The 16772-nt window shown below is 41.5% G+C and overlaps 1 protein-coding gene across 3 annotated transcripts in view; it reads left to right on the top strand.

Annotated features, from left to right (window-relative positions):
* arfgef1 (ADP-ribosylation factor guanine nucleotide-exchange factor 1 (brefeldin A-inhibited)) overlaps positions 1-16772 on the top strand; it is a 50640-nt gene that overhangs the window by 24624 nt on the left and 9244 nt on the right. For all 3 annotated transcript variants that reach the window (XM_071485267.1, XM_071485266.1, XM_071485268.1), the window contains 21 exons: positions 7-355; positions 1000-1122; positions 2377-2624; positions 3230-3363; positions 6397-6631; positions 7595-7694; positions 8000-8139; positions 8264-8372; positions 10676-10877; positions 10979-11090; positions 12143-12348; positions 12472-12556; positions 12698-12863; positions 13334-13485; positions 13569-13697; positions 13783-13941; positions 14343-14487; positions 14679-14769; positions 15181-15221; positions 15374-15543; positions 16131-16282. In XM_071485267.1, coding sequence (XP_071341368.1) covers positions 7-355; positions 1000-1122; positions 2377-2624; positions 3230-3363; positions 6397-6631; positions 7595-7694; positions 8000-8139; positions 8264-8372; positions 10676-10877; positions 10979-11090; positions 12143-12348; positions 12472-12556; positions 12698-12863; positions 13334-13485; positions 13569-13697; positions 13783-13941; positions 14343-14487; positions 14679-14769; positions 15181-15221; positions 15374-15543; positions 16131-16282 — 3248 coding nt within the window. The remainder of the gene's footprint in view (positions 1-6; positions 356-999; positions 1123-2376; positions 2625-3229; positions 3364-6396; positions 6632-7594; positions 7695-7999; positions 8140-8263; positions 8373-10675; positions 10878-10978; positions 11091-12142; positions 12349-12471; positions 12557-12697; positions 12864-13333; positions 13486-13568; positions 13698-13782; positions 13942-14342; positions 14488-14678; positions 14770-15180; positions 15222-15373; positions 15544-16130; positions 16283-16772) is intronic.

The following is a 16772-nucleotide window of genomic DNA, read 5'->3' as shown; positions in this document are numbered from 1 at the left end:
CCACAGCTGCAGGAAGCAAAGCAGCTGGAAAGAGAGCGGCACCGGCAGCACTCCCCGGTCACCCAGCACACTGAGCCAGACTCCCCTCAGCTCCAGACTCACATCCACCCGCCGGCCAAGGGTGCGACCCAAGAAGCCAACGGGCCCGTCACCCCTTCAACTCCTAGCATCACCATCCCATCCACTCCGTCCACCCCGTCGACACCAGCCCCGGAGGGCAGCAGCAGGTCTGTGTCTGGGGAGCAGGAGGAGCGGGGCCCCGTCTATGAGAGCCCAGATCCAGAAAACGGTTCTGATTTCTGCGTGGCTGAAAATGAACAGACTGAAGCAGACCAAGCTACTGCAGCAGCACAGAGTAAGACTGCTTAAAGGGGCTTCTTTCATTCTTTTGCATTTTTGAATACCAGAAAATTTTGTTTCCTTTCTTGTCATCATATCAACAGAGGAGGATAAAATTTTAACCAGTGAAAAAAATCCCATCATTTTGGCCATCGCATTTCCATCACGTCAAATGAAAAATGCTGATCACATTACTCAGTGTCAAACACTGTAACACTGTGACTTTAAATTCATCAAGGCCTCACACACACTACAAAGAGATGTTTTAAGATAATTTATTTTAAATATTGCATATCTGTGCTGGTATATTTGCTGATAGAAACATCAAGGGTTAGAGTGAACACCCTGAGTACGCACATTAAAAATTTCACTTTCATATTTGTGCAGTTTCATTCAAAGAAAATAAAAGAGCCAGAACCAACTATTTCACTATTGTGAAACTTTCGATGCCACATTCATTGAGAAAACTGGTGTAGAATACCAGGAGCAGGATAAAAACAAATAGATAGTCATTCAGTGACTCTGTAATTTTATGAAAACTGGCCCAGAAAGCATTATGCCTGTGGCAGAATATCTGAAATCTGTTGATTGCACTCTGCACCTCTTAGTTAGATAAAAAGCATGATGTGTGTGCCCTGAAATTGTACATGTGTTGTTAAGATGCAGCCACCCAGCAGCATCCAGAGGCAGGTGAGGAGGAGGATGAGACCCCCAACTATGAGGAGAAAGCCCAGGAAATAGTCCAGAGTATTCTGCAGGAGGTTGTTAATACTGTTGCAGGAGGTGAGACATGCTCTGTGTGTAACTATATTTAAATTGATGTTTTTTTTTTTGTTTTTTTTAAGGCAGTGGCTCATTATACTCTGAGTAAAAATATATAGTCTCCCCAAATCATAATTATCTTTATTTTTAGGCACATTTGTAACACTAATGTTGTAGGGATAATTCAACTGATTTTTTAAAATAAATAAAAAATAAAAGCACAAGTGCAAGACAGAGCTTTACCTATACAACCCACATGAAAACAACTGTGGTTTCATGTTATGGTGCATTAGCATCTCAATGAACAACAAGCTCAAGCACCACAGCCACAGCTACCTCTGTGTTCTTTGTTCAGGGCACCTTGTATGTGCACCTTTTGGTTTGCTCACTCTTTGTTTGCTGACTTTGACATTTCAGTAGAATATGGGTTATTTGAATTTTCACTTCCCCACCAAATGCCTGTGCAAATTCACAACTGACTCTTGCAAATGTAGCGATCCAGCAGAATGCAGCTCAGCTGAAGAATTAGCCCAGTGTATAATTTATTCGTTATTTGCACATTCCTTTCTTAAATGTGTAAGCAATAAAAGAGAGGGACACCTTGCCGATTATCCAAGCTGCACCTGACACGATAGACAAACTGTTTGCAGGCTGTGCCCTTGTTTGACAAATAACAAACACCTCTCTTGGTACAAATTGTGTCTGAAAGGCAAAGAACCAAAAATCTCTAAACCCAGCCCACGTTCCTGGGAAGCAACACTATAATTTTAGGTCAGGTCAAACTCCCTCAAGTTGTGTCAGATGCTGACAAAAAGAAGGCACAGTAGTCTTTCTTTGTGTGTAAAAGTAAAAAAAAACTGTATTTTTCTATGGTAGCCAAAAAAAGCTTTATTAACTCAAACACACAGAAGAATAGTGCTTTGACGTCCCTTTATTAAACGCACTTTTACCCTGGAGCAACAATTTGACAAACAGGTTTCAATGTTTGGGAGGAACGTTGAGCAGAAATGCACTCTGGTGTCCTCTCCTAACCTGAAGGTTCCCTTAGATGCCTTAGATTGAGCATGCTGTTTTGCCAGTGTGCCACTATGATTTTTTTCTCTTTGTACTTGAGCAGAACATCATGTCAAACTCCAGGGTAAGATCTGACAATTTAATGTGGCCTTGCAAGGCATAAAACATGCAGTCCTGATGTAGGAGGATTTGAAGTATCCACATATTGAAGCTCAGGATAACTTGTCAATCTAACTCCTCCCTCCTCCATCATCACCACAGGACACTGTCTGGACCCTGCAAACCTCTGCTCTGACACCAAGGAGTCTGGTGGTGAGGGTGAGCCGGCAGAGTCAGAGCCAGCTGAAGCGGTGACAGAGGGCACCCAGAGCTCTCTGGAGGACGAGGGCACCCTGGGTAGCGACAGTGAGCACGTCCATGCCAATGGGATCCCCGGCACGCCTATTTCTGCCAGCTTCACCCCCTCGCTGCCTGATGACAGACTGTCTGTCTCATCCAATGACACTCAGGTGAAGGGCAGACCAGGGGTTGTGGAAGCAAAGCATGCTAAATATTTATACACATTTAAGTCAAGGAAGAGTAATATCCACTGCTTAAAGTAAGAGCAGAAACTACAAAAGAAATAATTGTAGCTTGGAATATCAACCTTTCTTTTTTATATGTGTTCATATTTATGTCTCATGATTATCAGCTGGAGTTCATCCCTGTCTTCAAAACTATTTAATTTCTTCCATATGATCTAACATTTTCACCCTGAGGTAGAGCTGCAATGGCTGAGAGCCAGAGAAAAATTAACCACTCAATTAAATGAGAAGACAAAATAATGAAAAAGATTGTCAACACATGCACTTTGAGGACCGCGAAAGCCAGTTTCTGTAATTAAAGTGAACATATTTCCTAGAATGTCTTATGTAACCATCCACCTTTTCAGCTATATATGAACTCTGCAATTATGTTTGATTGCGCTCCTCTGTGATCAAGGTTAAACAAAAACTAACAGATCTCGAAGGCTGTAATCACACTGTTTATGTTGAGTAGGCTGGAGGATGTGATATTCAATGGAAGAAGATGTTGCTTACTGCACGCTGAGTTTCCTGTTTTTGTTGCCATGTAGGAATCAGGAGCAGCACCGGGCCAGCCACCTGGTGCTAAATTCTCCCACATCCTCCAGAAAGATGCCTTCCTCGTCTTTCGCTCACTCTGCAAACTGTCAATGAAGCCGCTGTCGGACGGACCACCTGATCCTAAGTAAGAATGAATTCCATGTAGTGTTCAGTATTCAAGCTAATTCAAAAGCTTGATCTTTTTAAATTCTAAGGATTGTGTCTAGGTATGTGTCTTGTGCACAGAAAGTGAGAGAAATATACTTTTGGACAATGTCTGTGGTTGGGGTTGTGAATAGCTGTGTACATTTACCTTGATTTCATCTTCAACATCATGGATTCACTTCTCAAATTCATACAAAGAATAATTCCCGATGGCTAGCTGAAGTCTTTTACAACTTGACTATTTAATCTGATAATAGCTCATCCCTGGAACAAAAAAAAAAAAGAAGTCTGCTGTTTATGGGTGGGGGTCCACTGTTTAGCCTACCTAGCAAGACCATAAACTTGTATGTCCTCAGTGTCTTTGGATTTAAGCTGAAATGATGAGGGAATAATTTGATAAGTTGACTGACAGGAACATTTAGTAAATTTAATGGATTCATCGGTGACAAAAATAAGCAGTAGTTGCAGTTTTAACTTTGAGTAACAATATGGGTGCATCCCTTAATTCTTTAAACTTGAAACAGACCTTCAACCCCAAATGCTAACTCTCTTTCAACCATTGCTGCTTTATTTGCCTCAACATTACAGACAGTGAACCTTTACACCTGACAAGCAAAACCCAGTCCAAGTAATGGACATAATTTGTGTCACTAACTTATAATCACCGTTTTAGATTTTGTCTTTCACAGACTCTTTGTCATTTGGATATTTTCCAGCTTTCTAGGTGTTTGTTAGAATAGACCTAAAATTGAGGATTGGTGCACTTTTATTTTGAGAAGTGGTGATGAAGGAGACAATGAGGCATTGCTCGGTATTTTATGAATCACTTCCTGTTTTCACGAAGCACAGAATCCCCTTTTAACCATTTCCCTTTTTTTTCAAAGCAGCATAAAGGGGACAGGGATAATCTAATTTTGCCAACAGTCAATATTTCTTCTGGCCGTGCTCTGGTTTGCCAAAATAGAGGCACCTGATTGCCTTATCCTGATAGCAATATCTTCTGTGAAGCAGGATTTCCTGCATCTGTTTTCTGTGTATAACTCAATTCACATAGTGTGTGCTGTGTGACTGTGATATTTGTTTGTTTACTTTTTTATCTGTTCAATCTTTTAAATTTTTTGTCAGTTGGCAAAATGTTAGTTCACCCCACACTTGAATAGCTTTCAAAATCAATGTGGTGAAAATGCAGAACAGCAGTATGTGCTTGTGCGTGTGTGTGTGTGTGTGTGTGTGTGTCTGTCTGATGAAGGCCATGTCAATTACCTCAGCACTGATGTGCCATGTCAGTGCCAGACAGAAATCTTTTACTCTTCTAACAAGGCTGCTCTGCCTGATGTTTCCCTTGCTGTAACACACACACACAACTCAACACACAGGCCGCACAGCTGCATTTTTATGTCCTTAACTATCAGAAACTACTCTGTATCCTCATGGTTGTTCAGAAACAACACTTCTACTCTCCAGAGGGCTTATTATTTTCCTGTTGGAAGTCTGAGGTTATTTTTTAGTCCAAAATGTCCAAAATGTCCTGTGTTGTCAAATTGATTTTCACATTCAGGGTAGATTCAGGCACTCAAATTCAAACAAGGATAAATGTTGTACACATAATAAACACATCTTCTTAAATCCGATAATTGCCTTTGTAGTCTCAAAACTAAATGTAAGTTCAATGTAAGTCATACTTACGGAATGAAGAAGCAAGGCTCTGCATTTTAATTATGACTTGTTACTGGAACAATAAATGAAGCATCGCAATCTCTTTAACAGCACACAAGTCACTAATTTGCTCTAATGCACAAAACAAACAGACCTAGTGTCAGCCATCTGAGTGCTGTTGAATTATGGGTAATGTAGTATTTTATACAACCTTTTGGATTTATCTTTGCTTTCTTTTTCCATGACTTGATGTGGAAATGACCATTTCATGAGAACAATTTTTACATATTACCAACAATTCCCTCACTTGAAATGTATCATATTGGATAAATATAACTTAAGTTACCATTAGAGTAAGGTTTTTGTTATAGTTTCATATCATCTTATATCATTTACTTTTTTTTTTCTTTGTGCACATGTAACGATGAAAATGCATGTCAGTTTGTTGTCTCATCTCATCATACTTACTTTGTAACTGGAGTGACAAAGTGTCAGATTTTCCCAGTCCTTGGCCATAAAAAAAAAAAATCCATATTTTTGGTCATTTGCGGTGCAAGAAGTAGAAACACATTTTCGTTGTGCCACATAAATCCTGTTTTGTCTGCTCGCCAGAGATGGAAGACATTGCAGAGAAGCAGCCAATCTCAGCATATAAACTAGCTGAAAGTATGTTTTTTGAGCTCAATTCTTTTCTGTCCTACTGCTGCAGAAAAAACAGTTCAGACAAGCTGAGGCTCTACACACAGAGCAGATTTGATTTAGTTGTCCTAGCATTTCTTTGAAGGCTGTTGAAGATTGTAACTCTCTGATGGAGACACAGTGTGCATTACACTGCAGTTTCTTTGAGGTGTAACTTTGCTTGAAGGACGTTTAATATCACTTAGAAGTACTTGGTTTAAGCGAGTCTACTTACCTTTATTGTTTGTATGCCTGAAATGTTAATGTTCATCAAATTGGATAATGTGTTCTAAGAGTCTTGAACAGATGGCCGGAAAAAAATCCTTTAGGTTGTTTTATGGAGCAGCCAGCTTCATTTTCAAAGGGCTAGAAAATGCTGTACAGTAAAGAGCCAAAGATACAGACATGGACCTGCAATTTGTTCACTAACAAAAAACACACAGTCAGTATTTACTCTCTTACTGTTTCACCTCCTTCCTTATTTAAATATTCAGTCCGACTTCACAATTATATTCAGTTGAACTTCCCATTATTACCAGTACTGTCTCTTTTACTTGTTTTTATTATTGTGGGTAAATGTCAATATATTATAACATTTCAAATGTTGTAAGAGTTTTACCAATAAAGCTAAGCTCTTCCTCATTTTGTTGACCTGAAAACGCTGCTTGAACCTCCTCAGGTCCCATGAGCTGCGATCGAAGGTCTTGTCCCTCCAGCTGCTGCTGTCCATCCTGCAGAACGCTGGACCCATCTTCAAGACCAACGAGATGTTTATCAACGCCATCAAGCAGTACCTGTGTGTGGCCCTGTCCAAGAATGGCGTCTCCTCCGTGCCTGAGGTCTTCGAGCTCTCACTATCCATTTTCCTCACTCTGCTCTCCCACTTCAAGACACACCTCAAGATGCAAATCGAGGTAACATATTCACTTTCCCATCCTGTGCTTATCAATAAAATGTCTTTGTTGTCAGCCTCACAGACCTGAAGCATGAAGGTAATGATGGAAAGATTTGTCACAGGAAATAACGGTCACTCTGCTGGCAGTTTTTTGAAAGACCCTAATGAGATGAAACCAGAAGACATTAAACCTTTTCACTGGAAAGCTTTTAGCGTGACACAGTGAAGGCCTTCCATATTAACAATTCACACACTTGCTTTCTGACAAGTAGCCTGCTACTCTTATTGTTCAGCAGCATGTTCTCCACATGATTTTTTATGTTCAGTTTTTTTCCGTTCTCTATTTAGATTCAGATACTATACACAGGGAAAACCTGATGAACTAGTTGGCTAAGTATTGTACCTATATTTATGTATCCACCCACACAGCAGTTTCACACCTTTTCTGGCAGTTGACAGTCTTTCAGGGAAACACGGGAAATTCATGACTGAAGTGAGAAGGTTGAGAGAAAGTGGGTGCAAAATATTAACTGGAACACATGAAAGCAGCATAAATTCATCATAATCTTTTTTTCCTTGAAACATCATTTCTTTTCACAACAATATAGGTTATAGTTTGGTTCTTGTGCAGTTTTACAATAGAAAATCCACATAATGCACATTAAAATGGAGGTTGTTATCGTTTCCGTATCTGTCTTCCTTCTACCACCATCATTCAACATCTCAATGCAGCAGGCAGCTGACATAAATGATATATGGAGATGTGGTTTCTCACAGAGTGCTGCACACATTCTTCCACCTTTGTGTAATTGAGTCGCACTGTTAACCTGCTTTCTGTTGCTCACAGTTTATTGTTCTGTCTGAGTTTCAAATGCGTGACCACCACCTGCTCAATTTGCTGCATCAGAAGTGAAATTATGATGGGCTTCTCATGGTGTTTTCCCTTTTTGTTTTCCTCACTTCATGTGGTCTCTGTCTGCAGGTGTTTTTCAAGGAGATTTTCCTGTACATTCTTGAGACGTCCACAAGCTCCTATGACCACAAGTGGATGGTTATACAAACCCTAACTAGAATATGTGCAGGTTTGTGTCACTGATTTCATTTCTTGAAAGGAAACTAGCCCTTTAATAAAAAAAAGTATTTGTACTTTGATAACGAGGCAGTAATGGAGGCATAGGATAGAAGATTCTGGTACATATAAACCCAATGTTCTGCGAAATACTTGTCAGCTGAATTTAAAGGTTTAAGTTAATTCAGTGGTTATAATTAAAGGATATAATTATTCAGATGCATGCTTCAGACAACATAAAAGCAGTGCACACAGTCTGAATTTGGTTCATAGATTCTCAGTGACAAATTCCATCTGTGTCCCATCTGTCTCTCTCAGATGCCCAAAGTGTGGTGGACATCTACGTGAACTATGATTGTGACTTGAATGCTGCTAACATATTCGAGCGTTTGGTCAATGACCTCTCGAAAATCGCTCAGGGTCGCGGAGGCCATGAGCTTGGCACAACACCACTACAGGTTTTTTTTTTTTTTCTAATATCTTGTTTTATGTGGCATTACTATTATTTATAGTGTCATCACTGTGATTTATAATTCAAAATGTCTAACACAGTGGGATAACATTTTTTGTAACCCTCTCTAGGAGCTCACCCTGAGAAAGAAAGGCCTTGAATGTCTAGTGTCCATCCTGAAGTGTATGGTCGAGTGGAGTAAAGACCAATATGTCAATCCCAACTCCCAGACCAGCCTCGGTAAGACACCAAAGCCAACGTGAATGTAATTCATCAAGACTATCTGGCAGCTGTCATGCCTGAACCGAATGCAAGATACAAAGAAATGACCTTTCTCTTCATTCTAATTCTGCACACTGAGCAAATATTTAGTCTTCAGACACAACACTGCCATGTTTGTCCTCTAGTTCAGGTCATAAATAGAGAGACAACATATACAAGAATCTGTTACTGTTGAACTGGTCGTCCCATCACTCTTGTTAAAAGCTGAATTAAACTCCAAGGGGAAGTGGTTAATTCCTGGAAGGGCTTTGAAGAGGATTTGGTTAGATTGCAGAAAGTGATGGATAATGATATTCTATATTATTATTGCCAGGAAGTGATTCCCCAGTGTAACTGGTGTTTATCAGAAGAGGTTTGAATTTATATTTACTTCTTAAATACATCTTCAATGGCCCATCCTGGAATTGTTTGTGTTTGTGTCAATTTTATGCTTTGTTAACTTTGCCAGTAAAACATCCAGATTGTTTTTTCCTCAATAATTTGGGGAAAATGTAACTTTTATTTTGTAAAGTATCATAGATGAGACCGCCAAGCTTATAACTAGTCTTTCCCCTGGTCAGGTGGTTCTGACAGCAGTTCTTCGTTGAGGTTAACTGGGGTTAGTGCTAAAGCTCTCCACATCCATCAGCCCGGCTGCAGTCATTTGCAGGATTGACAGTTGGCATTCATCAGGGAAGCTACTGCTCTGAGAAGGAAAATGAGCATTCATAAGCTCAGCTCCAGCCAGAAAAGAAAGTAAGATGCTGCCCAGAGGCCAGCGCAGACAGGCTAATCCAGAAAGTTTAGTCTAAAACAGAGTGATACCTTTAGGCCGATGAATCGCCCTTCTACAGCATATCCTGTGTGTGAGACTGACTCCTGCGTCTTCTTCACACCAGAGGATTTCTGTTGTTTGCCAAAGTAGAAACTCAAACTGAGGAGCAAGTGTAACTTTGCAAAAGAGCTGGATAGATATCCCACAAGCCCTGGGAGCTAACCACTGGCTAGCCTCAGGCTAAGCTGTCAGGGCCAACCAGCAGAAGAAGTTGTGCTCACTCACAGGGATGTTCTCTTGCCAAAACTTATGATGACTCATTAGTAATGTAGCAGCGGTTCTTCGGTCAGAATTTGAAATCTGAATTAAATTTATCCTGTTGGCTGTTGAGGATTTTCTTTCTGATACAATTAAAATTTCTGATTTCAAAACACGGAATTAGTTTAATGAACAACAGGATTACAGAACAATATTCATCTCCTCTTTCAATTGTCCCTTCTGTTATTTTCTCTCCTTTTTGGATGACTTCAAAGCAAGAGCAGGTAATAGTAAAAAAGCATCAAGTGTTTGCTGCAACGTGTTGCTGTGATGGGAATTGTCCATATTAAGCCCTGTTTTGTCTGTAGCTTTAGACAGTTTTGTATTAGTCTTGCATCATATAACCTGTGTTGTTTTTAGGGTTTCCTGTTACTTACACCCCATAGTTGTAACCAAAGCCATGTTTGGATTTACTTAAATTAATGGTAAAGGAAGTTGTTGTGAACTAATCATTAATCTTATGAAAATGTTATTAAGCATTTTTCCAGTACACAGCATAAACTCTGAGTTCATTCTCCTCCCTTTGTATTCCTCCACCTTTTTTGTCTCTACTCTCTAAGCCTAAGGATGCAAGGCGCACTGCCAGCTCGCATTACCGTGGCACTGTCCTGAATGTTTTAAAGAGTTTCCGATGAGTAATCAGATGCCTGGCCTTAGCACAGGGTTACAGGGTGTACCCGCTCCAGCAGCAGCAGATCCCCGAGGTGGCCTCTGCAGGCTTAAGACCCTCTCTCAGCCTCTAAATTCTGGCTGCTTTCTCTTTGACTCCCTGGAGCCTTTTAGATAAACCACCTTTAATAACACCCTCCTCTCCTGCCCTGCCATGCACCTGCTCTGTGTGTCTCTGTGTGTGAATGAGTGTGTGTTTGTTGGGCTGTGCATGTGAGTAACGCCAGTGTGCAGACCCTCCCTGCCAACAACAATCATTATAAAGGCCTCAGGGTCATTTTGATCCGTGTTGCAGTTTTCCCTTTCAATTACTTAAGTCTGTCTCCTGCAGTTCTAGCTGTAAGTTAGCTCATTTTTTAAGCCTCCAGGCTCAGTTTGTGCCAACAACTGAGTTTCAATTTAAAACTCTCATCTTTGTGATGATTTCAGGGGGTTTCTTCCTACAGTAACAATAGAAGCGGTTGGTTTAGTTTGACTTATCCCTTCTGGGCGATCTTATCTTGTGTTTTTTGCCCCTCAGGCCAAGAGAAACCATCGGAGCAGGAGAGCACGGAGACCAAAGCTCCTGAGACCATAAACCGCTATGGGAGCATTAACTCTCTGGACTCCACAGCCTCATCTGGCATCGGCAGCTACAGCACCCAGATGTCAGGTACTGACAACCCCGAGCAGTTTGAGGTCCTCAAGCAGCAAAAGGAGATCATCGAGCAGGGCATTGACCTGTAAGTTTCACTACACACATCCATTAATTTTTCATTCTGTTCTGTTGATACTGTGGTGCTACAATTGCTACATGAAGGTATGTTCTCTTGATTGTACACAGCTTCAACAAGAAACCAAAGAGGGGAATCCAATACCTTCAAGAGCAAGGCATGCTGGGTACAACCCCAGAAGACCTTGCTCAGTTCTTGCACCAGGAAGAGAGGCTTGATTCGGTAACAAATCACCTTGTTTTTGTTAGATTTCTCAGCTAAAGCCAAATTCTACAGGAGTTTCAAAATCATAGAGCTGCTGTGCTGCTCACGCCACAACATATTTTAACCACACAACTGATTTCAGTCAGGATGTTCTGATTACATTATTCCACTTGAAGATATCCAAGAGTGGATCAAATGATGGTGATATTCAGCCAAAGCACAAGTGTGAGAAGATTGTACAGATTGTGCCAGTTCCACAAGTGTGGATGTGGTGAATTCTACCCCAAAAACAAGTTGTTTGTAAGAAAATGGGTATAAAAATAGCCACAAGGAAGGGTCTGGAGGAGATCAACATCATCATCAGCTTCCATCTTTGTGCCAACTAGTTTTCGTCTCAGATCTAAGAAATTTGTCAGGGTCAGACAAATTGTGGCAAGTTGTAGTCTGCACTAGCCCTAGTGGACAATGGATAAGGCATATAGCAGCCAAAGAAGCAGCAAAGTGCTTGGCAAATAAACAAATAGCCAGTCCAGCTCTGCCTCATGTATCAGCTACACAAACCACACAGAAGCCGAACAATAATCTAATGTCTGTCCACCTGCATTAAACAGCCACCCAGCCACTCTAACCCAGAGTCCAATACGCAGCGTAAATGTTAACTCTATTGTGGCGCACACTCTGCCTTGATTGGACAGCCCTGAGGGTGTCTGTGCTCAGCGGTAATCAGCAGTGAAGAGTGTTCATAGCATCTGTTAGAAACAAGGGCTCTTGGCTGCAGTGGCCCCACAGCAGCAGCAAACAGAGTGGATAACCATGAAAGTGTAACATGTATTTATCCAATCCACACTTATTGGATGGTCCTGCTGTTAGTGGTGCTTATTAGTTTCTAGTGGAAATAAATAATCGGAAACACACATAAGTTGCTCTTCTGCAGTGTTGAAATCGATTTTCTCCTTCTGCTTTTCCCTCTTATGGCGAGGGAAATAATAGGAGCAGCATTTTAGACTCATATGTATATTACATTGCAGTATGAGAAACATAAGACTAACCTCTGTCTGATCCTCTCTTAGACCCAAGTGGGAGAGTTCCTTGGGGATAATGACCGTTTCAATAAAGAGGTGATGTACGCCTACGTGGATCAAATGGACTTCCAGGGCAAAGACTTTGTTTCGGCTCTGAGGATGTTCTTGGAGGGCTTTCGGCTCCCTGGAGAGGCCCAGAAGATCGACCGGCTCATGGAGAAATTTGCAGCAAGATATCTGGAGTGCAATCAGGGGTGAGTTTAGTTTTCTGGTTGGAAGAGCCTGACTGTGAAAATAGCTGAATTAAATTTGGCCCATATTTTACAACATGCTGTTCTCTCTCTCCCATCTCCCTACCTCCCACCTCAAATTTCCAGGCAAACCCTCTTTGCCAGTGCTGACACCGCATATGTCCTTGCCTACTCAATCATTATGTTGACAACAGATCTTCACAGTCCACAGGTAAGCATTTCACCTCAGTGAGGTGGCAGCCTTGGGGAACATGTTTTGACAGCAGTCATTCCCTCAGATATCGGTCCAACATAAATCAGAGGGCTTGCATAAAGCAGCTGTTGACCCCTATCTTTGTTGTTGTCTGCAAAGGTGAAGAATAAAATGACAAAAGAGCAATACATCAAGATGAACCGCGGAATCAACGACAGCAAAGACCTACCTGAGGAATACCTCTCAGCCATCTATGATGAGATCGCCGGGAAAAAGATTGCCATGAAGGAGACGAAAGAGCTCACGATGAAATCCAACAAGCAGAGTGAGTCTCACTGCTATGAGATGAGCCGTTTCCCTGATATCTTTGTTGCTGTAATGGCTTTGGATGAGACTTACTGTTTAAAGTGATTAGATCATCTGAATGCTTGTGTCACGCAAGAATCATAAGGAGCAAAGGAATCACAGTAACCCTCATTCAGGAGTGGCATGCACTGTCACAGCTATTTTTGAAACATCTTGGAAATAAACAGCAGACAGTATATTTGCTTTCTCGCATTCGGCATCAATTGTTCTGTGAAAAACACTTAAATAAGCTTCTTAACATTTTAAGAGGCACGAAGAGGCCTGTTGTTACATTTTTCTTTAGATAGTTCCTCATCTTTTTGAAACTTTGCAGAGCTTGTTTGAAAAAGCTGCAGTGTTTTCCATGCTGAGCTCATTTGGCTGCTGTAAAAATCCCAGTGTGGGTGTTTCTGTGTAATGTGTGACTCTCTGGTGTTGACTCTCGCTCAGGTGTGGCGAGTGAGAAGCAGAGGCGTCTGCTGTACAATGTGGAGATGGAGCAGATGGCCAAGACGGCCAAAGCTCTGATGGAGGCCGTCAGCCATGTCCAGGCTCCCTTCACCAGCGCCACTCATCTGGAGCACGTCAGGCCTATGTTCAAGGTAACACAAGCAGACACTCACACAGGCACATACAAAGTTTTACCCACAGATTGGACAGTTCATTGCCTTCTATTGTTCCACAGCTGGCATGGACCCCCTTCCTGGCGGCTTTCAGCGTGGGTCTTCAGGACTGTGACGACACTGAGGTGGCCTCTCTGTGTCTTGAAGGCATCCGTTGTGCCATCAGGATAGCGTGCATCTTCTCCATACAGGTACTGCTGTCAGAGCCGGAGGAATAACGTGTACTCCGTCACCCTGCAGTGTTTCTGACGCCTTGTCTTTTCGTCTGTGTAACAGTTGGAGAGGGATGCATACGTCCAGGCCCTGGCGAGGTTCACCCTGCTGACAGCCAGCTCTGGCATTGCAGAAATGAAGCAGAAAAACATTGACACCATCAAGACCCTCATCACTGTGGCCCACACTGATGGCAACTACCTGGGCAACTCCTGGCATGAGGTTTGATATTCGTATCTCACTTAAAATTGTCTCTCACACACTATTTCCTCAGACAAGTCTCTTCTATTTTACCTCACCATGTCTGTCCTCCTCGTATCTCCCTTCCTGATTCCTGATTCAAGCAATGAGCCACAGCCTCAATTTCCAATGGGATTTTTTTTTAGAATAGCTTAGGGTTGTTATTAAACACAACATGAAACCAACACAGCCTCCTGTGAGTTATTATTTTAAAAAGATGTCTAAAAACAGCAACATTGTATTAAAGTCAGTTAATATTGTAGCATGTGGCTCCCCAAACAACCAGAACAAGTTTGAAACTGCAGCTAAATGAAATGGTTGCTGAACCAACCAAAATGTCAATATCTCTAAATATTTAACTGTCTAAATATGTCTCCTCTTAGATCATGAAGTGCATCAGTCAGTTGGAGCTGGCTCAGCTGATCGGTACGGGGGTGAAGGCACGCTACATCTCAGGGACGGTGCGGGGCAAAGAGGGCTTTGTCACAAGTACCAAGGAGCAGAGCAATGACGAGTACCTGGGTCTAGGTCAGCTACAACTTTGAAATTCACAGCCCAATGTCATGGCCACGTCCTATGTGTTTTTTTAATTTCATCGGAGCTGTACTTTTCATTGAATTGTTCAAAACTAGACTGGCTGCAGCTCTGCTAACTGTAAAACACACTCATAAAAGAATGATGTTTTTGGATGTCTGAGTCCTCTTTGCTCTGCTCTGCAGTTGGAGGGACAGTGGACCGTAAGCAGATTGCCAGCATTCAGGAGTCCATCGGAGAGACCAGCTCTCAGAGTGTGGTGGTAGCTGTCGACAGGTAATGTAGTCACCATAAAATGAAAAAAATCAGCTTGGGCTGAGTTGCTTTGGTTGAACTCTCATGTCCTTCTCAGTCCTTCATACTGGGGTATAATAAACCAATTCTTCTGTTGGTAAGAATTTCTAGTACAATTTATGGCAGCAGAGAAGGAGGACAGTTTCCTCAAGACCACAAAAACTAAAAAGCACTTCTTATCAAAAAGATAACAGTTAAGGAAAAGTAGCACAAATTAGAGCGAATTCAAAGGCAGCTGAACATTAACTGGTTATGCAGTTATGAAAAGATATCTTTTTTTTTGCATCAGATGTTGTTCACATCCCATTATTTTTCTCTGTTTTTTGCAGATGTGCAGACTTATTTTGCAAAATGTGTCTCCTATGTAATGATTGTCACCTTTCTCTGCTTTAGGATTTTCACAGGTTCTACCAGACTGGATGGTAATGCGATAGGTGAGTCTAACTGAACTAGCTTCATACTGTATTATACCTGCCTTTCCAAGGACAGATACATTCTACCTATTTCTGATCATCATGAGTCACTTTGCCTGCACAAAAGCACCTTTTTCTTCGCTCATTGCCAACATCTTGTATCTATTTGTCAGTTGATTTTGTGCGCTGGCTGTGTGCTGTGTCCATGGATGAGCTGGCCTCGCCCACACACCCACGTATGTTCAGCCTGCAAAAAATAGTCGAGATCTCCTACTACAACATGGGCCGCATCAGGCTGCAGTGGTCCAGGATCTGGGAGGTTATCGGAGACCACTTCAACAAGGTGGGTGAGGATTGGATGCTCACTTAAGGCACTGATACCGTGAAACAGAAGCACATTTACAAGGCATGGGTGTAATTCTGTTGTACAAAAAAATGTTGGATAAATTGTTAGTATTACTGTCAATCCAGATGTTCCTAAAGCCTAAGGGTAAACAAGAGACAAACTGAGCTGCAAACGCCATTTTTTCCCTCTCCCACCCTCTGTTTTGCAGTATGATTTCAGTCCCTGATGAGCACACATTGTTGCCAGAAAAGCTTTCTGGCAATTTGGAATTCAAGGACATATTTTTCACAGAAGCTCTGTTTCTCACTGAGTAGCTGCAAACTGGGTTTGGCGTGTGTGAAATGAAATCCTCAAAGTAGTCATTCATCATATTGGAAAGTGGATTTTAAGAAAACATTTTTTACCTGCAGGGTTAACCTTTTACTTCAGTGCTGCTAGATGCTTGTTTCTCAGTTGGATCTCGTGCTGAAAGAACAGTTTGTTCTCGGGAAGCTGCACTTGTAAAATTTAAGAAAATGGTAAAAAAAAAAAAAAAAAAAAAAGAGAAATGTAACAAATCTAAAATGTGTTTCAACTCTGTGCAGGTTGGCTGCAATTCCAATGAAGATGTGGCAATTTTCGCAGTGGACTCTCTCAGGCAACTGTCCATGAAATTTTTAGAGAAAGGGGAGCTGGCTAACTTCAGATTCCAGAAAGACTTCCTGAGGCCTTTCGAGCACATCATGAAAAAGAACAGGTAAAAAAAAAAAAAAAAACAGTACATCTATTTGTGAGTAAGTGCTCATGTTACTACACATTACTAAGCCTGTAGTGCTGGGTCTGTAACACAAGGTCTGTATTGTGGCTGGGTGGTGACTATTTCTGGGCTGCAGACACACACTGGATCAAGTCGCACTCCCCTCCTCCCCTCCCTCTGCCTTGACTGTTATTCACTCTCTTTCTGTCCGTCTTTTTTTTTTTTTTTTTTTTTTACTGCAGTGAGTAAGCATATTGTTTGGTTGTTCACTCAGAGCAAAGCAGCAAGCCAACATTTAGACTGGCCCATTTCAGTCTGTTTGCATTCCCCTTTCAGTGAATTTGTGAAAAAACCTTTTTTTGTCCTTGTTTGGTCCAAATCTGTCTTGAATGGAATTGTAACAGCTATCAGTTATAAATGATTTTGATTTAGCCGTTACAATTATGAGCGTGCAGCACGTCTGAAGGCAAGCTGTTTTACCGCACCACAC

Source organism: Trachinotus anak, unplaced genomic scaffold (assembly GCF_046630095.1).
Source record: "Trachinotus anak isolate AG129_WGS33_773 ecotype Australia unplaced genomic scaffold, CSIRO_AGI_Tana_v1 ptg000009l, whole genome shotgun sequence".
Lineage (NCBI taxonomy): Eukaryota > Metazoa > Chordata > Actinopteri > Carangiformes > Carangidae > Trachinotus > Trachinotus anak.
This window is presented reverse-complemented; position numbering and strand designations above follow the sequence as displayed.